Source organism: Ascaphus truei, chromosome 1 (assembly GCF_040206685.1).
Source record: "Ascaphus truei isolate aAscTru1 chromosome 1, aAscTru1.hap1, whole genome shotgun sequence".
Taxonomy (NCBI): domain Eukaryota; kingdom Metazoa; phylum Chordata; class Amphibia; order Anura; family Ascaphidae; genus Ascaphus; species Ascaphus truei.
Window position 1 is genome coordinate 77,472,365 of NC_134483.1, and position 18,193 is coordinate 77,490,557.

General features: G+C 39.3%; 1 protein-coding gene across 3 annotated transcripts in view; it reads left to right on the plus strand.

The window, feature by feature from the left end:
- The window catches only part of IPO11 (importin 11), a 500,359-nt gene that overhangs the window by 175,299 nt on the left and 306,867 nt on the right, over nucleotides 1-18,193 (plus strand). For all 3 annotated transcript variants that reach the window (XM_075589858.1, XM_075589848.1, XM_075589838.1), the window contains 5 exons: nucleotides 998-1,031; nucleotides 3,277-3,317; nucleotides 7,055-7,171; nucleotides 14,054-14,167; nucleotides 15,205-15,320. In XM_075589858.1, the coding sequence (XP_075445973.1) occupies nucleotides 998-1,031; nucleotides 3,277-3,317; nucleotides 7,055-7,171; nucleotides 14,054-14,167; nucleotides 15,205-15,320 (422 nt within the window). The remainder of the gene's footprint in view (nucleotides 1-997; nucleotides 1,032-3,276; nucleotides 3,318-7,054; nucleotides 7,172-14,053; nucleotides 14,168-15,204; nucleotides 15,321-18,193) is intronic.

Sequence of the window (18,193 nt, forward strand, 5' to 3'; positions counted from 1 at the left end):
ATTAAAGTAGTTAACTCTGCTCCACAGATTCAAAATTACTTGTGCATCAATCTGGCTATTGGGCCTGTCTGTTAATCCTGATTGTGTTTGATCCCTCCCCCCCTTATTTTTGGAGGTGCTCCTTCAATGGTATGAATGTCCTCTTCCGCTTGTGGATGTGTCCACTGTTTCCAATTGAAATACTAATTTTTTCACCGGTGTATTTTGGATCGATAAGAGAGAGCCCAGCCCGCCTGGGGATATTTCCAAGTCCAACTGGAATACATAGTTACAAAGTATATAGAATATATAAATATTTATAACTTTTATGTTACTGTTTTATGTGTTGGGGAGGGGTACAAAAAAAGGGGCGGGGTATGAAGTATACGCACTTTCATAAATTTTTATACATGGACTCTGACCATGTTTCATCGAATAAACATAAATAAATTGATGGTGGAAAATGGGGAGAAACAGGTGTCTATTCTCGGGGTACGGAGAGCTCTTACTAATCGTGTGTATGTGTACTTTGGAGCTTTTGAGTTAAATTGTAGATTTGGCTGGGGAGAGGTTCACAACTGATATGGTTAATAGGTAAAGGACTAGTTTTCATAAGAAACTTGCTCTTTTTAACAATTTGGTCTTTATTGTATACATGTCTAGGATATAAGAAGGTGTGTTTGCAGAATATATTAATGCATGGGATTTTTTAAATGTTAACAATCATGGGATATGCCTTATTGCCTTTCTGCCCTACACAAGTGTTGGCCGCTACCTACAGCCGTGAGTCCCAGCATTATTTTCCTTCATGGACAAGTTATATTATTAAGAGCCAGCTGGGCTCTCTTTTTCATAGCTGTTTATTACTACATTTCTGTGGTTGATGCAGAATGGCAAAAAAAATGTTCGAATAAATCCATAATTATTTTTTCAAATAATCTGTGTTATTTATAGACTCCAGGAATTATGCAATACAGCCCCGCAGTAACATCTGCTTATTCTAAATCTTGTCTTTCAGGTTCGCATTGAGACAGCAACAACCTTGAAGTTGAATATCCTTTGACTCTTTATGTGTGAAAATGGAAATGCGTTGGTCTATTCAACAGAAATTTAATTCTAATTAAAATGCAGTCTGCTCCCTGCTGAGCACCATGATACTAATTTGGTCTTGAAATTGTGTTAAGTGTTTAAAAATAGAAGTAAATGTTCACCTAAAAAGCCATGCAGACAGAATCTTTATTGCTTCTATATGGGCCATAAATACTAATCTGTGATTCAACGTAGGATGCCGTTGAGCCCCAGCATTCAAATATGACTCTGTATGACGGGTCATTTTATTTCAACTGAAGAGGTTGTTTGTGTGTGTGTGGGTGTGTGTTTGTGTTTGTGTGTGTGTGTGTGTGTGTGTGTGCACTCACTGAGGAATAGGGCCCTAAGGGCCTGTCTGAGCATGGTATATAGATACAACTAATTATTCATCCCAAAACAATGAAATGATTACTGTCCCAGCACCAGAAGAAGTCAAATAAAAAAACACTATGTTGTAAGTGCATGTGTGCTCTGTATGCCTTCCAGTGCCCTGTGACATGGCTCTGATATAGTATTCACATTACTGGATATAAATAATATACTGAGACTCGTCTATTGAAGTGGATTAATTCTTAAAATACATTAGTACAGACCCGTCAAACGTAGAAAAGTCCTAGTGAAGTCCGACTGCAAGACTCAGACCACACCAGAATGTTTTTAATAAGCGGTCACTGTAACTCACGCATGCACTTTTTTTCCCTTTTGTTTTCCTTATTAAAAATACATAAACGGTGCTGGTATCTCTCTCCCCTCCATCCAACCCCTATCTACCACTCTTTCCCTATCCCTTCTCTCTTCCTATCCCTTCTCTCGCTCTCTCTCATCTCGCTCTCTCCCATCTCGCTCTCTCCCATCTCGCGCTCTCCCATCTCGCGCTCAGCGCATCCCATATCTCTCCCCATCCCATCTCTCTCTCCCCATCCCATTTCTCTCTCTCCCCCATCCCTTCTCTCCTCATTCCTTCTCTCTCTCCCCCATCCCTTCTCTCCCTCCCCCCATCCCTTCTCTCTCTCCCCCATCCCTTCTCTCCCCCATCCCTTCTCTCTCTCCCCCACCCCTTCTCTCTCTCTCCCCATCCCTTCTCTCTCTCTCCCCATCCCTTCTCTCTCTCCCCCCATCCCTTCTCTCTCTCTCCCCATCCCTTCTCTCTCTCTCCCCATCCCTTCTCTCTCTCCATCCCTTCTCTCTCTCCATCCCTTCTCTCTCTCCATCCCTTTTCTTCTCTCTCCTCCCCCATCCCTTCTCTTGTCTCTCTGCCCATCCCTTTTCTCTCTTCCCCATCACTTCTCTCTCCTCCCCATCACCTCTCTCTCCTCCCCATCACCTCTCTCCTCCCCATCTCTTCTCTCGCTCTCCCCTCCCTACTCTCGCTCTCCCTCTCCCTTCTCTCGCTCTCCCCCCTCCCTTCTCTCGCGCTCTCCCCTCCCTTCTCAAGCTCTCCCCCTCCCTTCTCTAGCTCTCCCCCTTCCTTCTCTCGCTCTTCCCCTCCCTTCTCTCGCTCTTCCCCTCCCTTCTCTCGCTCTTCCCCTCCCTTCTCTCGCTCTCCCACCTCCCTTCTCTCGCTCTCCCACCTCCCTTCTCTCGCTCTCCCCTACCCCTTCTCTCGCGCGCTCTCTCACTCTCGCTCTATCAATCTTTGTCCCCTCTCTCTTACTCTCCCACCATACACACACTATCCTCCTGCCCCACAATATTCACACACACACACATGCATACATACACAATACCCACTGACCCACAATATATACACACAATTCCCCCCTGCCCCACAATACACACACACAAGCACTACCCCCCTGCTACACATGCACCTCAGGATGTAAAGTCACTGACTGAGAACAATGACACTGGTTCAAATCTCAGTTTAGGCTCCTTGGGCAAGTCACTGTATCTCCCTGTGCCTCAGACACCAAGAAATAGATTGTAAGCTCAATGGGGCAGGGACTGTGTCTGCAAAAAAAATCTATGTGCAGCTCTGCCTACAGTACACTGTCAGTGCTATGCATGAAAAAAACCATTATCTATATTATTCTATAATCTACATCTAATTAGCCTGCACATAATCATGTATCCATATATTTAAGTACATTTTATATTGTATTTTGTTTAATGGAATCTCCTCTGATCACAAACAATCTGCAAGTATTTTAGCTTTAACTCTTAAGTCCTAAACTCTCTTATTACCATATGTCCATAACTTTTATTTACCAGTTGATGATTTTGAATTCAGAACGGAACAATTTTTGCCGGTAGGTGCTATTTTTTTATACTGTTGGTGTTTAAAGAAATATATGGGTCTGCATATATTTCACATGAATTTGTTTAATCTTTTTTCCTTTAGCATTCATTGGTTATTTGAAATCACAAAGTGCATAATTGTTATATTCAGATAATGTGATGTAGGTATATTCCTGATCTAATGTATAAAATAAGAACCAATTAGTGGCTGAATTAAGGTGAAACCACTAGGTTGTATGTATTTATTTATTTCTTGTATAGTGCCATCCGTGTACACAGTGCTTCACAGCAGCATTAGATGCAGCAAAATAACAGATATAATACATGATGGGAATAAGCATTTTAAAGATGAAGGTAAACTGCGGAAAAAGGAGTCCCTACCTTCAAGAGATTATAATCTAATTGGAATATAAAGAGAATTTACAGAGAATGTAGGAAGGTGTTATTTTAAGTGTGTGTAAGTGGTGGGGGGGGAGGGAGGTAGGGAGGTGAGTACTTTGGAGCTACTGAAATGCTTTGTTAAAGAGGTTGGTTTTCAGATGGGCCTTCAAGGTGGAGGGAGGTGTTTGGTGCATACAGTATTACGGGAAGGGCTTTTCAAAGGTGCGGGGGAGTTAGTGAGTGGTTTTAAGGCTAAAGAGGGCCCTAGATAAATTAATTGGTAATCCTTGAGCATAACGTTGGCGCTAAACAGGCATATAACGAGAAATTAGAGCTGAGATATATAGGAGGTACAGAGGAGTGTAAAACCTTGAAAAATAGAGAGAGGTTCATTTTGTAAGTAATATGGGATTTAATTGGAAGCCAGGAGAGGGATTTCCACTGGACTAAGCATCGATTGATTGATTGATTGATTTTTGGGAGAATATTGTGATTCTAGCAGCATTGTGTAGGATCCATTGTGGGGACAGAAAGGGGTGAGGCAGGAAGGCCGGACAGTAGAAGGTTACAATTGTTAAGATGAGCGAGAATAAGAGCCTACAAGAGTGAGGTATAGCTGTAGAGCGAGAGTGTAAAGGGCATATCTTAGCAGTGTTACGGAGGAAACATTGGCAGGTTTTAGCGACAGCATGAATGTGAGAGAAGAATGTGGGTGAGTAGTCAAATGTGGCATCTAGGCAGGGTGCTTGTCTTACTGGGTATATGATAATTCTCCTGACGGTAATGGAGAAGAGGGCGGTAGGGCAAACTGGGGAGGAAGCTCCCTTTTCAATGTCTGCAGAGGGCCTTAAAAGATGATATTGCACAGAGACATTCAGAGACTTTGGTCTGTACAGCAGATATAACGTCTGAGGTTGAAAAACAAATTTGTGTTGTCAACATAGACGTTAGATGTTAATTTTTTTATTTTTTTTATTTATATATAATGTCACCTAGAGAGTGTGTGTAGAGCGAAAATAGAAGTGGTCCATCAACAGAGAGAGAGTAGGTCTAGTTTAAAAAAAAAAAAAAAAAAAAAAAAAAAAAAAGACGCTTACAAGTACAATGGGCGAGGTAAGTGTGTATGCAGGATGGAGCTTTGTTATGGATACCAAGAGTATTGTAAATTTGAAAATGAGTGGTCCACAGTATAAAAAGCAGCAAAGAGCTTGTGTAATACAGTATAAGCAGGGTGTAATGTCCTTGGCAGTATGAAGGTCATTAGTTACTTTGGTTGGTGCTGTTTCAGTGAAGTGAGCAGTACAGAAACCAGATTACAGAGGAGTTTGAGGCAAAAAGACTGCAGAGAGACTGGCAATTGAAAGACAGGTAGAGTCAATGGTGTGCTTTTTGAGAATAGTTATAACTATTGTATACTTGAAGGTGTGAAATGTACCAGAGTGGAGGGTGAGTGCAGGGATCATAGCGGAACCAACCGGTTGGAGGGAATGTGGTTATGAGAGCAAGTACAGGAGGAGAGCAAAATAGATACTTCCTCCTTTGTGACAGAGGATAAAGTCAAGGAAGGTAGGAGGGGAGTTAGAAGAGTAGGTTTAGAATAAGAGGAAGATACAGACAGGGTGCCTTGGTGACTGAAATAAACCTTGCAATAGTCGGGTAATATCGATGAAAGAAAAAGAACCCAGTCTTATAGCACTCATACACAACAATTGTATAATGATAAGTTTAAAATACTTTATTTATAACTATGAATAAAAAATAGGGTGTTAAAATATGATTAAATAATATGTAGAACAGCACGTGACTGTATCCTTTTGTAACCCACCCTTGTATAGGTGGGTAGATGTAGTATGATCCCTGATTGGTACTAGGGATCAAACGCTATTAATTATAGTCGGGTAAGTCTTGAGTTGCATTGGTGGAACAGATGTAACAGATTAGCAAAAGTGATTAAGACCAGAGTGGCAGAGTAAGCAATGGCGTATAGACCGAGAAGTGAAAAGGGTAGAGTTGTAGTATTTGAGAAGTTTGTTGGGCTCAGTATAGGAGCAGAGGGAGGAGTGCAAGAGGGAAACTAGAGCTAGTTGGTTAATGGAACACAGGTTGCTGCAGAAATGATGGGGGGGTTGGAGGTGAAGAAAAGGAGTTGAGACAGCAAATGAGATGAGGTGATGATCAGAGAGGGGGAAGGGGAAATTAGAGAAATCAGAGAGAGAACTGTTTAATTGCCGTGTTAATGACCCAACTCTAAGTCTCCAAGGAGAAGAGAAAAGGAGTCCCAGAAGAGCATGAAGGGGAGACAGAATTCAAAGTCAGAGAAGAGGGTACAAGATGGATGAGTTCAGGTTGGTAGCTGATAGATGACGGCAAGGAGAGCAGGAGATAGTGTAGAGGCTGGAAGCAGCAGAGGGAATAGAGGAGGGGTGCCCACACATGCTTTTAGTACAAGGAGTATGGGAGGCACAAAAACCACCGTAAGAGAGAATACACACAAAGGGATTTGTTAGAAAGGGCTTTCCAAAAGGCACTGAATAAATTGAGGGGAGGGAGGTAGTCAGTGGATTATTATGAAGTTAGAGGGATTGGCACCATGAGGTGGGCGAGTAGAAAGTGAGAGGCGAGGGGATGAACAGGTAGAAATTAGGCCGGCAGCGGGATTGGCAGACAAGGAGATGCATGGAAAGAGAGAGGAAGAGGAGAGCGGAATATGTGTACGTTTGTTTTTTCGTGCAGAGTGCATTGCTGAATGGTTGGAAACCCGTTCATGAAAACTGAGAAGTGGCGGAGGAAGGAGAGATGGAGATAAATGGAGTTAGAAGGGTAGTGTGGAGTGTAGATGGAAAATTACAGTTTGGGCAAAAGTGAGTTGTGAGAAAACACAGAATAGCAGATGAGGCTTAGTTTGCGTGCTCATATAAATGTAATACTCAGAATGGCTGCAAATCAGTTAGTTAACATGCACTGTTACCGAACTCTGCCATCCTTTTGATTTTGCTAGTTGTTTTTTAAATGCCCCCTATTGAAATCAGATTTACATTTCAGCAATTTACCAGTCTCCGTGAAATTTGGCGTTTGTTTGCTACAAACATGTTTGCACTGTGGAGAAATATGTATTTTATTTGTATATTGCCATCAGAAGAAAACAAATTATTTTTTTAGAATAATTTGTAACGTTTAGAGTTTTACATTCAAATCGGCATGGCTATCTGTGTCATGATGAAGAGTTCTTGTACATCTTTGTTAGCAAAGATCAAAGCTGTTGGTCACTGTGGAGAAAAATAATTGATGGGAATCACACTTTGCGGTAATGTTATTTCGAGCTTTATATAAATTGAAGTTAATCTATTTAATGCTTAATTTCCCGTAGTATCTGGAATCCATCTTCAGTCTGATTTTCCAGTTACTTCAGCAAGTTACAGAATGTGACACGAAAATGCACATCCTACACGTTCTGTCATGTGTCATTGAGAGGGTCAACGTGCAGGTGACTATTTGTTTTTCATTATAACAAGTCTTAAAAACTATTTTAAAACGTATACAGGCATAATGAAATGCTGTTATTAGTGTGACCAGATTTACAAAGTAAAACCAGGACAAGTTAATTTTTTTTTATTTATAAAACAGATGAAATCACCAACTGCACTCCTCCCCTTTCGGTATCTCCGCCCCTCTGTCTATCCTTCTCTCCCACACACACTCACACTTCCCCCCTCTCATTCTCTCTCCCCATCCATCCATTCTCTCTCCCCATACCTCCATTTTCTCTCCCCCCAATCGCTCCACTCTCCCCTACTTCCCTCCATTCTCTCCCCTTCCCTCCATTCTCTCCCCCCTTCCCTACATTGTCTCCCCCTTCTCTCCTCTCTCTCTCCCCCCTTTCTCTCCTCTATCCCCCTTCTCTCCTCTCTCTCTCTCCCCCCTTCTCTCCATTCTTTCTTCCCCTTCTCTTCGTTCTCTCTCTCCCCTTCCCTCCATTCTCTCTCTCTCTCTCTCTCTCTCCCCCTCTCTACCCCTTCTCTCGTCTCTCTCTCTCTCCCACCTTCTCTCCATTCTCTCTTCCACCTTCTCTCCATTCTCTCTTCCCCCTTCCCTTCGTTCTTTCTCTCTTCCCCCTTCCCTCCGTTCTTTCTCTCTTCCCCCTTCCCTCCGTTCTTTCTTTCTCCCCCCTTCCCTTCGTTCTTTCTTTCTCCCCCCTTCTCTCCCCTTCATTCTCTCTCCCACCTTCCCTCCGTTCTCTCTCCCCCCTTCCTTCCGTTCTCTCTCTCCCCCCCCCTTCCCTCCGTTCTCTCTCACCCTCTTTCAAGATCGATGTTGACTTAATTTGTAGTGTACACACATAATTATTAGTGGACAAACTTTAATATGTATACTTCTCCAGAAGAACCCCAAGTAATTTTAAAATGACAATATACAGTACTGACATTGGTAAACTATTTTAGTATGGTAAAATGAGGGCAATTGAACTTACATTGGGAACACCGTTGTTGTTTTGAGAAGTTCTAATTCTTGAAAGCAAACAGTGGTTTTACATTTTCATTGAGAAATATTGCGTCTGTAGCTGAATATATTCAGGTTTGGGAATCCAATCGGAGAGGGCAGGATTTTTATATTTTTCTTTGCCGGAGCAGCCAAAAGAAAGCTGCAATATTTTGGCTGCAGTGATGTCATGGATTTTGTATTTTGTTTGCATGTTTTCTATTTAAGTACTGTAACTACTGTACTATTAAATATGTAAAGTCTAACACTAAACATAGCAGAAAGAAAACCAGAAAGATTTCTTAAAATAGGTATACCCACAGAGCAAAGTATGCACACTCGTTTCTATGAAAGTATATCACAATCTATTTTATTACACGAGCCTTATATGTAAAAAAGATGAATAAACATTTGGAGAAAAGGAACCATAAGTAAAATTTAGTGCCCGGGATGTAGGATAAACAGGTGTTATCCTCAGTTGGTTTTGCTTGTGGTATTCTAGCACTTTAACGAAAAAAGAAGAGATAAAAATTAATACTATGACCTATTTTTGCAAAAACAAACAAGCAGAAATGTATTCAACTATGTTCAATCTCTTTTTATTGACAAGGAACTGAAGATAATTCCTGGTTATCCTATATCCCAATCACAATCTAGCACTTTTTTTTTTTTTTTTCTAAACGTTTCCTCATTGTTTTCCAAATAAGCCTTGTGTAATAAAATAGTTTTTGATGTATTTTCATAGAAACACATGTGAATGTTGCTTTGTGGGTATAAATATATATATATATATATATATATATATATATATATATATATATATATATAATTTTTTTTGCGCTATATTCGTGTGTGTGTGTGTGTGTGTGTGTGTGTGTGTATAGCCTCTCTTCTTCAGGTCAAGCAATACTGATATACAAAGGAATCTATGGCTAAAACAGTGTGGAGAGAGGGAAAAAAAAAAACCCAGATATTTACTGTAGATAAGGTAGGGTGTTAAGTGTTTGAAGCCAGGGGACAGTGTCAAAGGAAGGTGGGGAGGGGGAGGGATACTGGGGGGAGAGAAAGTGTGGATAAGAATAGAGGCAAGCAGGATAATTACAAGCAATTTTGATAGGGTGTGAGAAAACCCATGTCCGCATTAAGTCCTTTGGTTTTGGTGTCAAAGAGTCTTATCATTCTGTGTTCAAATGTTTTCCGTTCTTGGGTGCTTTTAAACATTCCATTGAGGATTTTGATTTTTAGATCATTTATGGAATGATCTGGTTGTGAGAAGTGATGTCCCACAGGTGAGCAGTATCTTCCTTCTTCGTGATGGAGTATAGAGTGTCTGTGCATATTCATTCTTCCTTGTAGTTTTTGGCTGGTTTCCCCAATGTAGCAACCTTGGTCACATTTGTTGCACTGAATCATATACACTAAACTCCTGGATGTGCAGCTGTATGATCCTTTAACATTGAATGTTCTATGGTTGTGACTGGCTGTGGGATTTTGGCATATATGTTTGCAGAGTTTGCAGCGTGTGTTGCTGCACGGTTTTGAGCCCGTATCCATGTCTTTAAAATCGTTGTGAAGTTTTCTGCTGACTAATTTCTGTTTGAGGTTTGGTGGTTGCCGGAACGCAAGAATGGGAGGTTTGGGAAAGATTTCTTTTAATGTCGCATCCTCTGTCAGCATGGGTTGCAGATCTTTGATTATTTTTCGTACACCCTCTAGTGTAGGGTTGTATGTGGTCACTAGTGGTATGCGTGTGGTAGGTACGCCACACAGAAAGAGTATCATGCAGTAAAGGTGTAGCCCCAATCCTACAAGGAGGCCCTCGATTGGTCCCCGTGACCCGCCCAGCCAATCTGTGGTGCAGAGACATCCTGCATCCAAATCCCGCGAGAGCACAGGCGGCGGCTGTAAGCTGCAACGAGACAGCAACAGGAACCACAACACAGCGCTGGATATAGGATTGGGGCTACACCTTTACTGCATGATATCCATTCCATGCCTCATTACGCAGCCTTTATTGGATTTTTATTCATCAGCTGTTCTGCTGCTCGCAATGCTATTGGATTACACTAATTGTTAGTGTCCTTTTAAGCCTGATCGAACGCCATTACTTTAAGCCCCCGGACGAAGCAAGGGGTGCGAAACGTACGGCGGGGCTGTGTCTGTACTCCCCCAGGAACCCCTAAACCTTGCTCTGGATCATTGCTGGATACTTATCTCTGCAATTTATGCCATTACTCAATTCCCCTTTCAGGACTCACACGCTTTACATTTGGTGGTGACTATGAAGTATATCTTGTATGGTTCCTCTATTGTGGTTATTTCTTTGTCATGACTTACTGTTGGTGATTGAGTGGTACTTCATTAATTAATCATTTCAAGCAGCATATAGGTAGAGTATTTTACTATCCAGTTTCAGATCCCTATATTGACCGGCCGGTCTATAGATATTTGAGAAGGTTTCATTTTTGGTTTTTTTACCTTGCACATTATTTTGATCTTTAGGGTAACTTTAGACCATATTTCATTTATATCTTGTGCTTAAACCCGAATTTGTGTTTCAGGGGTTCCGAGGGGACTGTTTTAATATATTTTGTGTAATTCATGTTTTTTCCTTGAATAAATCCATTTATCATTTATTATTGCTTGAGTGCTTTTAGTGGGACTCTTTTTTTCTTTCTCTTTTTTGTTTTCATATATGTGTATATATATATATATATATATATATATACTGTATATATATATATATATATATATATATACTGTATATACCCGAAGTAGCATTATATTGTATATTTTAGCCAAGAGTTTCAACATTATTAAATGCTTGTAGCAGTTTGATCTAAAGCTTTGTGGGACTAACACTAAACATATTGAATAGTTAGAAAGGGTAATTTCAAAACAAAACTGTCTTCTGGAAATGTTAAGTGACTGTTGAGTTAACATACAGTACCATCTTAATTTTGTCTTTAAACAAGTAACGTTTGCATTCCTAAGTTTTTTGATGAACTGCTTTGCAAACCCATGAAAACCAATTGTTCGTTTAATAATGGTCATTCCTTACCTTCATAAACTTGAAACAGATGTGAGAGCCTCACTGGACACAGGTATTGTATACTTACACAGACTTTTTCCCCTTTAAACAAAATTGCAGTAGTGTATGTCACATGGTAAAGCCATTCAGTTGTAACCAATTTAATTTTACCTACCGATGATGAAGAATATTTAGTTACAATGCAGAATATCGCACCGTTTCTGTAGGAGTCACTGTCCGTGATACCGCAGCATATCCCGCCATATTGCTCCAGTGGGAACAATAACCATGGATATATCTTTAATATATCTTTAAATTACAATTTTCGTAAGAGGGGTTTTTAAATTTTTTTACTACTTTTTTCACCTCTTTAGGATTGTAGGATGCCTTTTTATTGGCTTTTCTTTTTTGAGATAATTTGAATTGCTACATGCCTACATTTTTCTTTTTATTAAGTCCACATATCATTATTTTATACTTCTGTTAACATTCGCCCTTAGAATTAGATGCAGTTCTATAAAATGAGTGTACAGTATGTGTGTTCAGAGACTGCTCTGCAAAAAACGTTTTCTGGTGGGTGTGTGCACAAATCTATCTTAATATATAAAATCAAAGGTTGGTACTAGCTGCGTTGAATGTGATTGGTCCATGGCCAGCCCGACTGTCATTGCCCAAGAGGTACGCCCCACTGTGACACACACCGCCCACACGACTGTCATTGGCCAAAACTTACACTGACATCACTGACACACACCTACTTCACTGTCACACACTTGCACTGACAGCATACCCCCAGAGAAGCCCTGCAGAGTCCTTGGTAAGTTCATCTCACACTCTCACCCCTGTGTACACACACACACACACACACACTTTACATATTAATATGCCCACTTTACCAACTGAGTACATACACACACACACACACACACACACACACACACACACACACACACACACACACACACACACACACACACACACACACACACACACACACACACACACACACCCACTCACACCTGAGACCATGCTTCTTCACCTAATATCACATGAGATCCATATTAGATGAATGTTACATCTCTTAAAGGGATAAGTTGGAATGTACATTTTACAATATTAAGTGGCTGCTGTGAGTATCTCCTCACTAACTGTCATTTAATGCCTAAACATATTTTTATTTATTTGCTTAACTGAAAAGGGAATAAAAAAAACATATGTTTAGTAGAAATTAATTTGCCCTCACACAAAATGGCTGCTGTGAAAATCTCCTCACTGTCATTGAATGCCTACAAATATTGTTATTTATTTGCTTTCACATGCTATTATTATGTATGTAGAAATGAATCTGTCTTTACACAAAATGGCTGCTGTGAGAATCTCCTCACTGTCATTTCATGCCTACTATCATTTTGCCTCCGCCCCTTATTGACATCAGATCAGAAGTTTCTCAGTCAGTGTGTAGTTGGCCTACATTTATTACTCACGCAGTGCAGTTGTGGGTTTGTTTTTATATGTTTGCTCCAACTGGAACTAATAAAAATTATACTTCTTATTTTAAACAACATCTATTTATTTTATCTATTTAATTCCCCCCCCACCACTGTCGTCGTCCCCCTCCCCCTCCTAGCGGGAAATTTATTTTATCTATTTAAATTCCGGGCAACGCCGGGTCTCTCAGCTAGTTGAATATAAACCTCTTTGCTCAGCCGATGCTTGGTTAAAATGTAAGAACATAATGCTTAGTACAGTGTATCTCTTTGAAATCATGAATTGCCTTAATAGTAAGCATACCTACCAGAGAAGTACAATTTCCTGAAACCATACACAAGTTTCTTGCATTTAAAAAAAAAAAAAAACCGTATGAATTACGAAAATACTGTAGCTTTAGATTAAGGGATGTCTCTCCCACCATGGCATGTAATTTAATATGATTGTACCCTGATTAGTGGAAAACATTTGACAACAATTTTGTTTCATTTTTCCAAACAAGAATATTTGTTCTAAACAGGTGAAAATAACAAATGCTTCAGTATTCATGATTCACTGTATTTTGGAATATGTTGTTAATTTCTTCCTCCCTTCTTTTTAATGAACTTAATTTTTCAAGCTTTCGCTAAACTCCCAAGTACTTCAGTAGTTTGCAGAACGCTGTTTTAGTTTGGAATATTTTATACGGACTACCAGTCACCAGAGAAGAGACACAGGCAACTAAAAGAACAAATCTATAAATTAGCGTGTATTTCTGCTTTTACATATCCACTTGACACGGTCATATGTTTCATTACTGCAGTCTGGCTCGTAGACAGTCGGTGTTTTGCTTGGTAAAAATTGTACAGCTGTTCAAAGGTCAGAATGTGATTACACATTTTCTGGTATAATCTGCAAACCTTAAGAAGTTTTGCATCAGCCAGCAAGCACAATGTCAGAGGCTGTATTATCAAAAGCAGCTCACAAGAAGAAAATGTGTCTCCATCCCTGGATTTAAATGTATAGCTCCATCCTACACAGTTTAAAAATAGACATGTATTATTCCTGTAACCTTTAAACAGTCACGTTTCCTATAATGATTTTCAGTTTTATTCTAGAGTCATCTGCTTGTAAATTTAGATTGAATTTTTTTTAATGGCTACGGTTTGATATTAATTACACTGTTTTATTTTTATTTTGTTTACCTATTTTTTTTAAGGTTTACTGGAAGTATCATTTGATGCATATTTTTTTTTTTAAAAGTATGTGACATGATTTATTTATTTCCCCCCAGTAAGTTTGTAATGTTGACATTCACTGTAAAATCAAAATAATGTCTTCTACATAGAATGGCTAACTGGACACTAATGAGTATCACATCTTTGCTTATAGATACGACCGTATGTTGGATGCTTGGTCCAGTATTTGCCGCTTCTTTGGAAACAGAGTGAAGAACATAACATGTTAAGATGTGCAATTCTGACAACACTAGTTCATCTCGTTAAGGTAGATCCTGGGAATTCTGTTCTACGTTTCTTGACTTTCTCAGTATAGAATCTGTTGGCAAATAAGGACAACATGGCTCATGTTGACTATTTTTCTCTACTGAATCTGACACATTACAGTACTTGATATTATTTTGGTGATATTTAAATGTCCTGCCCTTGAGGCTCCATTGGCATTAATAAGACATTTTTATTACGCCTTTATTGGACATTATCCTATACCACGTTACAGTTTTAGAGCTTGGTTTTGAACTATATTAACAATATATTTATTTGATGTACAAACAAATTGGTCAGACAGCGCTGCATATATCGTCAAAATAAAAGATATTGTGCAAAAGGGAAAAAGAAGTACCCCTAAACTCCCTAAATCACAAATATCCAAAATATATCATTATTTCCCAGCAATTTGTCCCCTTCAAATGTAGAACTCAAGAAACCATCCCCAAAGGAGGAGGGGGTAAGATGAAAGAAGCCCCCGCTTACATGCATGTGCCACTTTTGCTGATAATATAATGAGACATTATTATTACCCAGATGTCTGAGAGAGTAGAATACAAACAAATAGGAATAATGAGATTACTAAATATGTTTTCTGGTACTTAAGAGGATTTACGTTTTAACCAAATAATCTCTTAAATGCCCGAAAGCATATTTAGTAATCTAATTTTGCCTATTTGTTTTGTTTGTATTCTACTCGCTCAGACATCTGGGTAATAATACTGACTCATTATATTGTTAGTAAAGATGTAGTGTGCATGTAAGTGGTGGCTTCTTTCATCTTATCCCCTCATTCTTTGGGGATAGTTTCTTGTGTTCTACATATATAATTTCCCCCCTAGTACACCTTCCTATTAAAGGTTGAGCGGGCACCAATTCTGTATTGTCTAAAATGATATACAGTATGCATGCGTGTGTGTTTTAAATCAGATATCAACTGTTTTACATAGATGCACATAGTCCCAAAATGACTAATATCATGCGAATGTTTGAAATTTATGTCTTTTACATTTTTTTTCCCATTATTATTTTAAATAGGGTTTAGGCGAAGATGGGAAGAATTTGTATCATTTCTTGCTTCCTGTAATTCAGCTCAGTACAGATGTGTCACAGCCACCACATATTTACCTTTTAGAAGATGGTCTAGAATTATGGTAAGATGTTATACCTATTAAATACATTACTACAGATTTAAGATTTTTAGAACATCTGACAATTGAAAGAAATTGCTTGGTTGGAGATCTGATTACTGGGGTAATTAGTATCGTAGGAGTAATATTTAGAGATCTCTTCATGATGAGCTTCTCCAGAATTTCACTACTTTTTTTTTAAAGAGTTTGGAGTGGTCCTATTCACAGAATTTGATGTCATGAAATGTGCAAGTTGAATTATATTGGATGGCAATTTGTGGGGTGTGAACTTTTACATTTTCGCAAAATGTTGTGAGAAAATAAAGGTACATTTCACCCAGTTTGTGAACATCAGACAAAATTTTGCTCATCTCTAATAATATTTTTTTTATATCACCGATTCGTCTAAAATATTGTCCGGTTACATAGTGGATGAGGTTAATGTCCATCACGTTCAACCTATTGTATGTTAAATTTAGAAGACGGATACTTTATCCTACAGTATATTTGCGTTTACCGTATATTGATCCAGAGGAAGGCAAATAAAAAAAAACAGTGACACATTAAATGATTTCTTATGAGGAGGAAAATAAATTCCTTCCTGACTCCAATATTGGCAATCAGATTTCTCCCTGGATCAATATTTTTCCAATGTTTACTTATTTGGTATATCCCTGTATACCTTTCCTTTCTAAAAAAGATGTCCAACCCTTTTTGAACAAATCTATTGTATCTGCTATCACAGTATCCATGGGTAATGAATTCCACATTTTAACTGCCCTTACTGTAAAGAACCCTTTCCTTTGTTTCCGATGACATCTTTTTTCCTCCAACCTTAAGGGATGTCCCCATATAGCGGCCCCTTAGCCATCAGCGGGGGGGTCTCCTTACCGGGGGGCTGGCCTCCTCCTCTCTGGCCCACCCCCACACCTCCCTCCCCTAACCAGGGGAGGGGCTACGGAGGGCCTGTTCAAGGCCCTGCTGGCGGGGGCGTAGCCTGTTTGCTCACCGCCAGTTATTTTGGCCGCCTTCCTGGTCAAGTTTGTACTGCCCGCGGGATGAATATTTCTTTTGAAAGCTCCTTGTTTTGACCCCAAATATATTTGTGTACATAGAGAGTGGCTCAGTGGCTCAGTGAGTAAAAGCACTGACTCTGTAAATAGTGACACCGCATTTGCATCAGGGGAACCTGGTATCAATTCCTGGTGTCGGCTCCTTGCGACATTTGGCAAGTCACTTTATCTCCATGTGCCCCCAGCACCAAAAACATAGATTGTAAGATCTGGGCAGGGACTTGTTGAGTCCCATTTGGGAGAAAAGCGGTATATGAAATATAGTTTTTATTCTTATTGTCACATCCCTGTTTAGACGACTCTTTTCTAAAAACTAATCTACATTAGCTAGCCTGTCCTCATAAATCAGATTTTCCATCCCCTTTATTAATTGTGTGAATGTTCTCTGCACTTTTTCTAATTCCATAATGTTTTTGTTTTTAATGTAGCAGTACTTAAAACCTCCATATTCAAGGTGTTGTCTTACAAATGACTTATAAAGGGGCATACTTATGCTTATTTCCCTTTCATCCATTCACTGTTTAATGCAAGATAAGAACTTATTTGCCTTTGCAGCTACTACATGACATTGTGCACTATTGCTAAGCCTGCTGTCTATAAGCACTCCTAAATCCTTCTCCATCAATGATTTTCCTATTTTTCCCCCGTTTAATTTGTAAGGTGCCTGTTTATTCTTGTTTACCGATGCATAACCTTACATTTCTCTGCATGAAACCTCACCTGTCATTTACCTGGCCAAGTTTCCAGTCTATCCAAGTCCTTCTGGAGAGAAATTACAGTGTGCTCTGATTGTATTACCTTACATCATTTAGTGTCACCAGCACAGATGGAGACTTTGCTCTCTATACCAACCTCATGGTTAACTATAAACAAGTTGAATAGCAGGGGTTCCAGTACCGATCCCTGGAGTACTTCACTGACAACTTTAACCCAACCTGAAGAGGTTCCTTTTACGACATCTCTCTGTTGTCTATGCTTTTCAATCCAGGTGCAAATATTTTTACCCAGACCAATCGCCTTTATTTTGTACACCAACCTCATGTGAAACCGTATCAAAAGCCTTTGCAAAATCTAAGTAGACCACATCAACTGCATTATCCTGGTCTAAATTCCTACTTACCTCCTCAAAGAAACTGATAAGGTTAGTTTAGCACGACCTATCCTTCATAAATAAAAGTTGACTATTACTAATAATTTTGTTATCCATTAGGTATTCCTGAATATTATCCCATACTAAACCTTCAAGTAGCTTCCCCACTATTGATGTCAGGCTTACAGGTCTGTAATTCCCCGGTTGTGATCTAGCTTCCTTTTTAAATATAGGGCACCATGTCTGCTTTACGCCAATCTTGTGGTACTGAGCCTGTGCAAATGGAGTCCTTGTATATTAATTGTAATTGTTTGTATATTACTGAATGTAGCTCCTTAAGCACTCTAAATGTATGCCATCAGGCCAAGTGCTTTATTTACTTTCATTTTATCAAGCTACCTATGCACTTCTTTCTCAGATAACCAATTGTTCGTTAATATAGAGCATGCAGCTTCGTCCTGTAACACTATTTTTGCAATTGACTCCTCCCTTGTAAACACTGAGTCAAATAATGTATTTAATACTTTTCTCCAATAATTTGCCTGTCCATCTTGCACTGCAGGGTCCTATATTTTCTCTTCTAATCTTTTTGTTGTTAAGGTACTTAAAATAACTTTTTATGGTTAATCTTACTTTCTACTGCAATCTTTTTTTCATTTACAATTTTTGCCAATCAAGATTGGCTGTTTTCAACTTTGGTTACATTCCTTATGATTCTGACACAATGCCTTCGT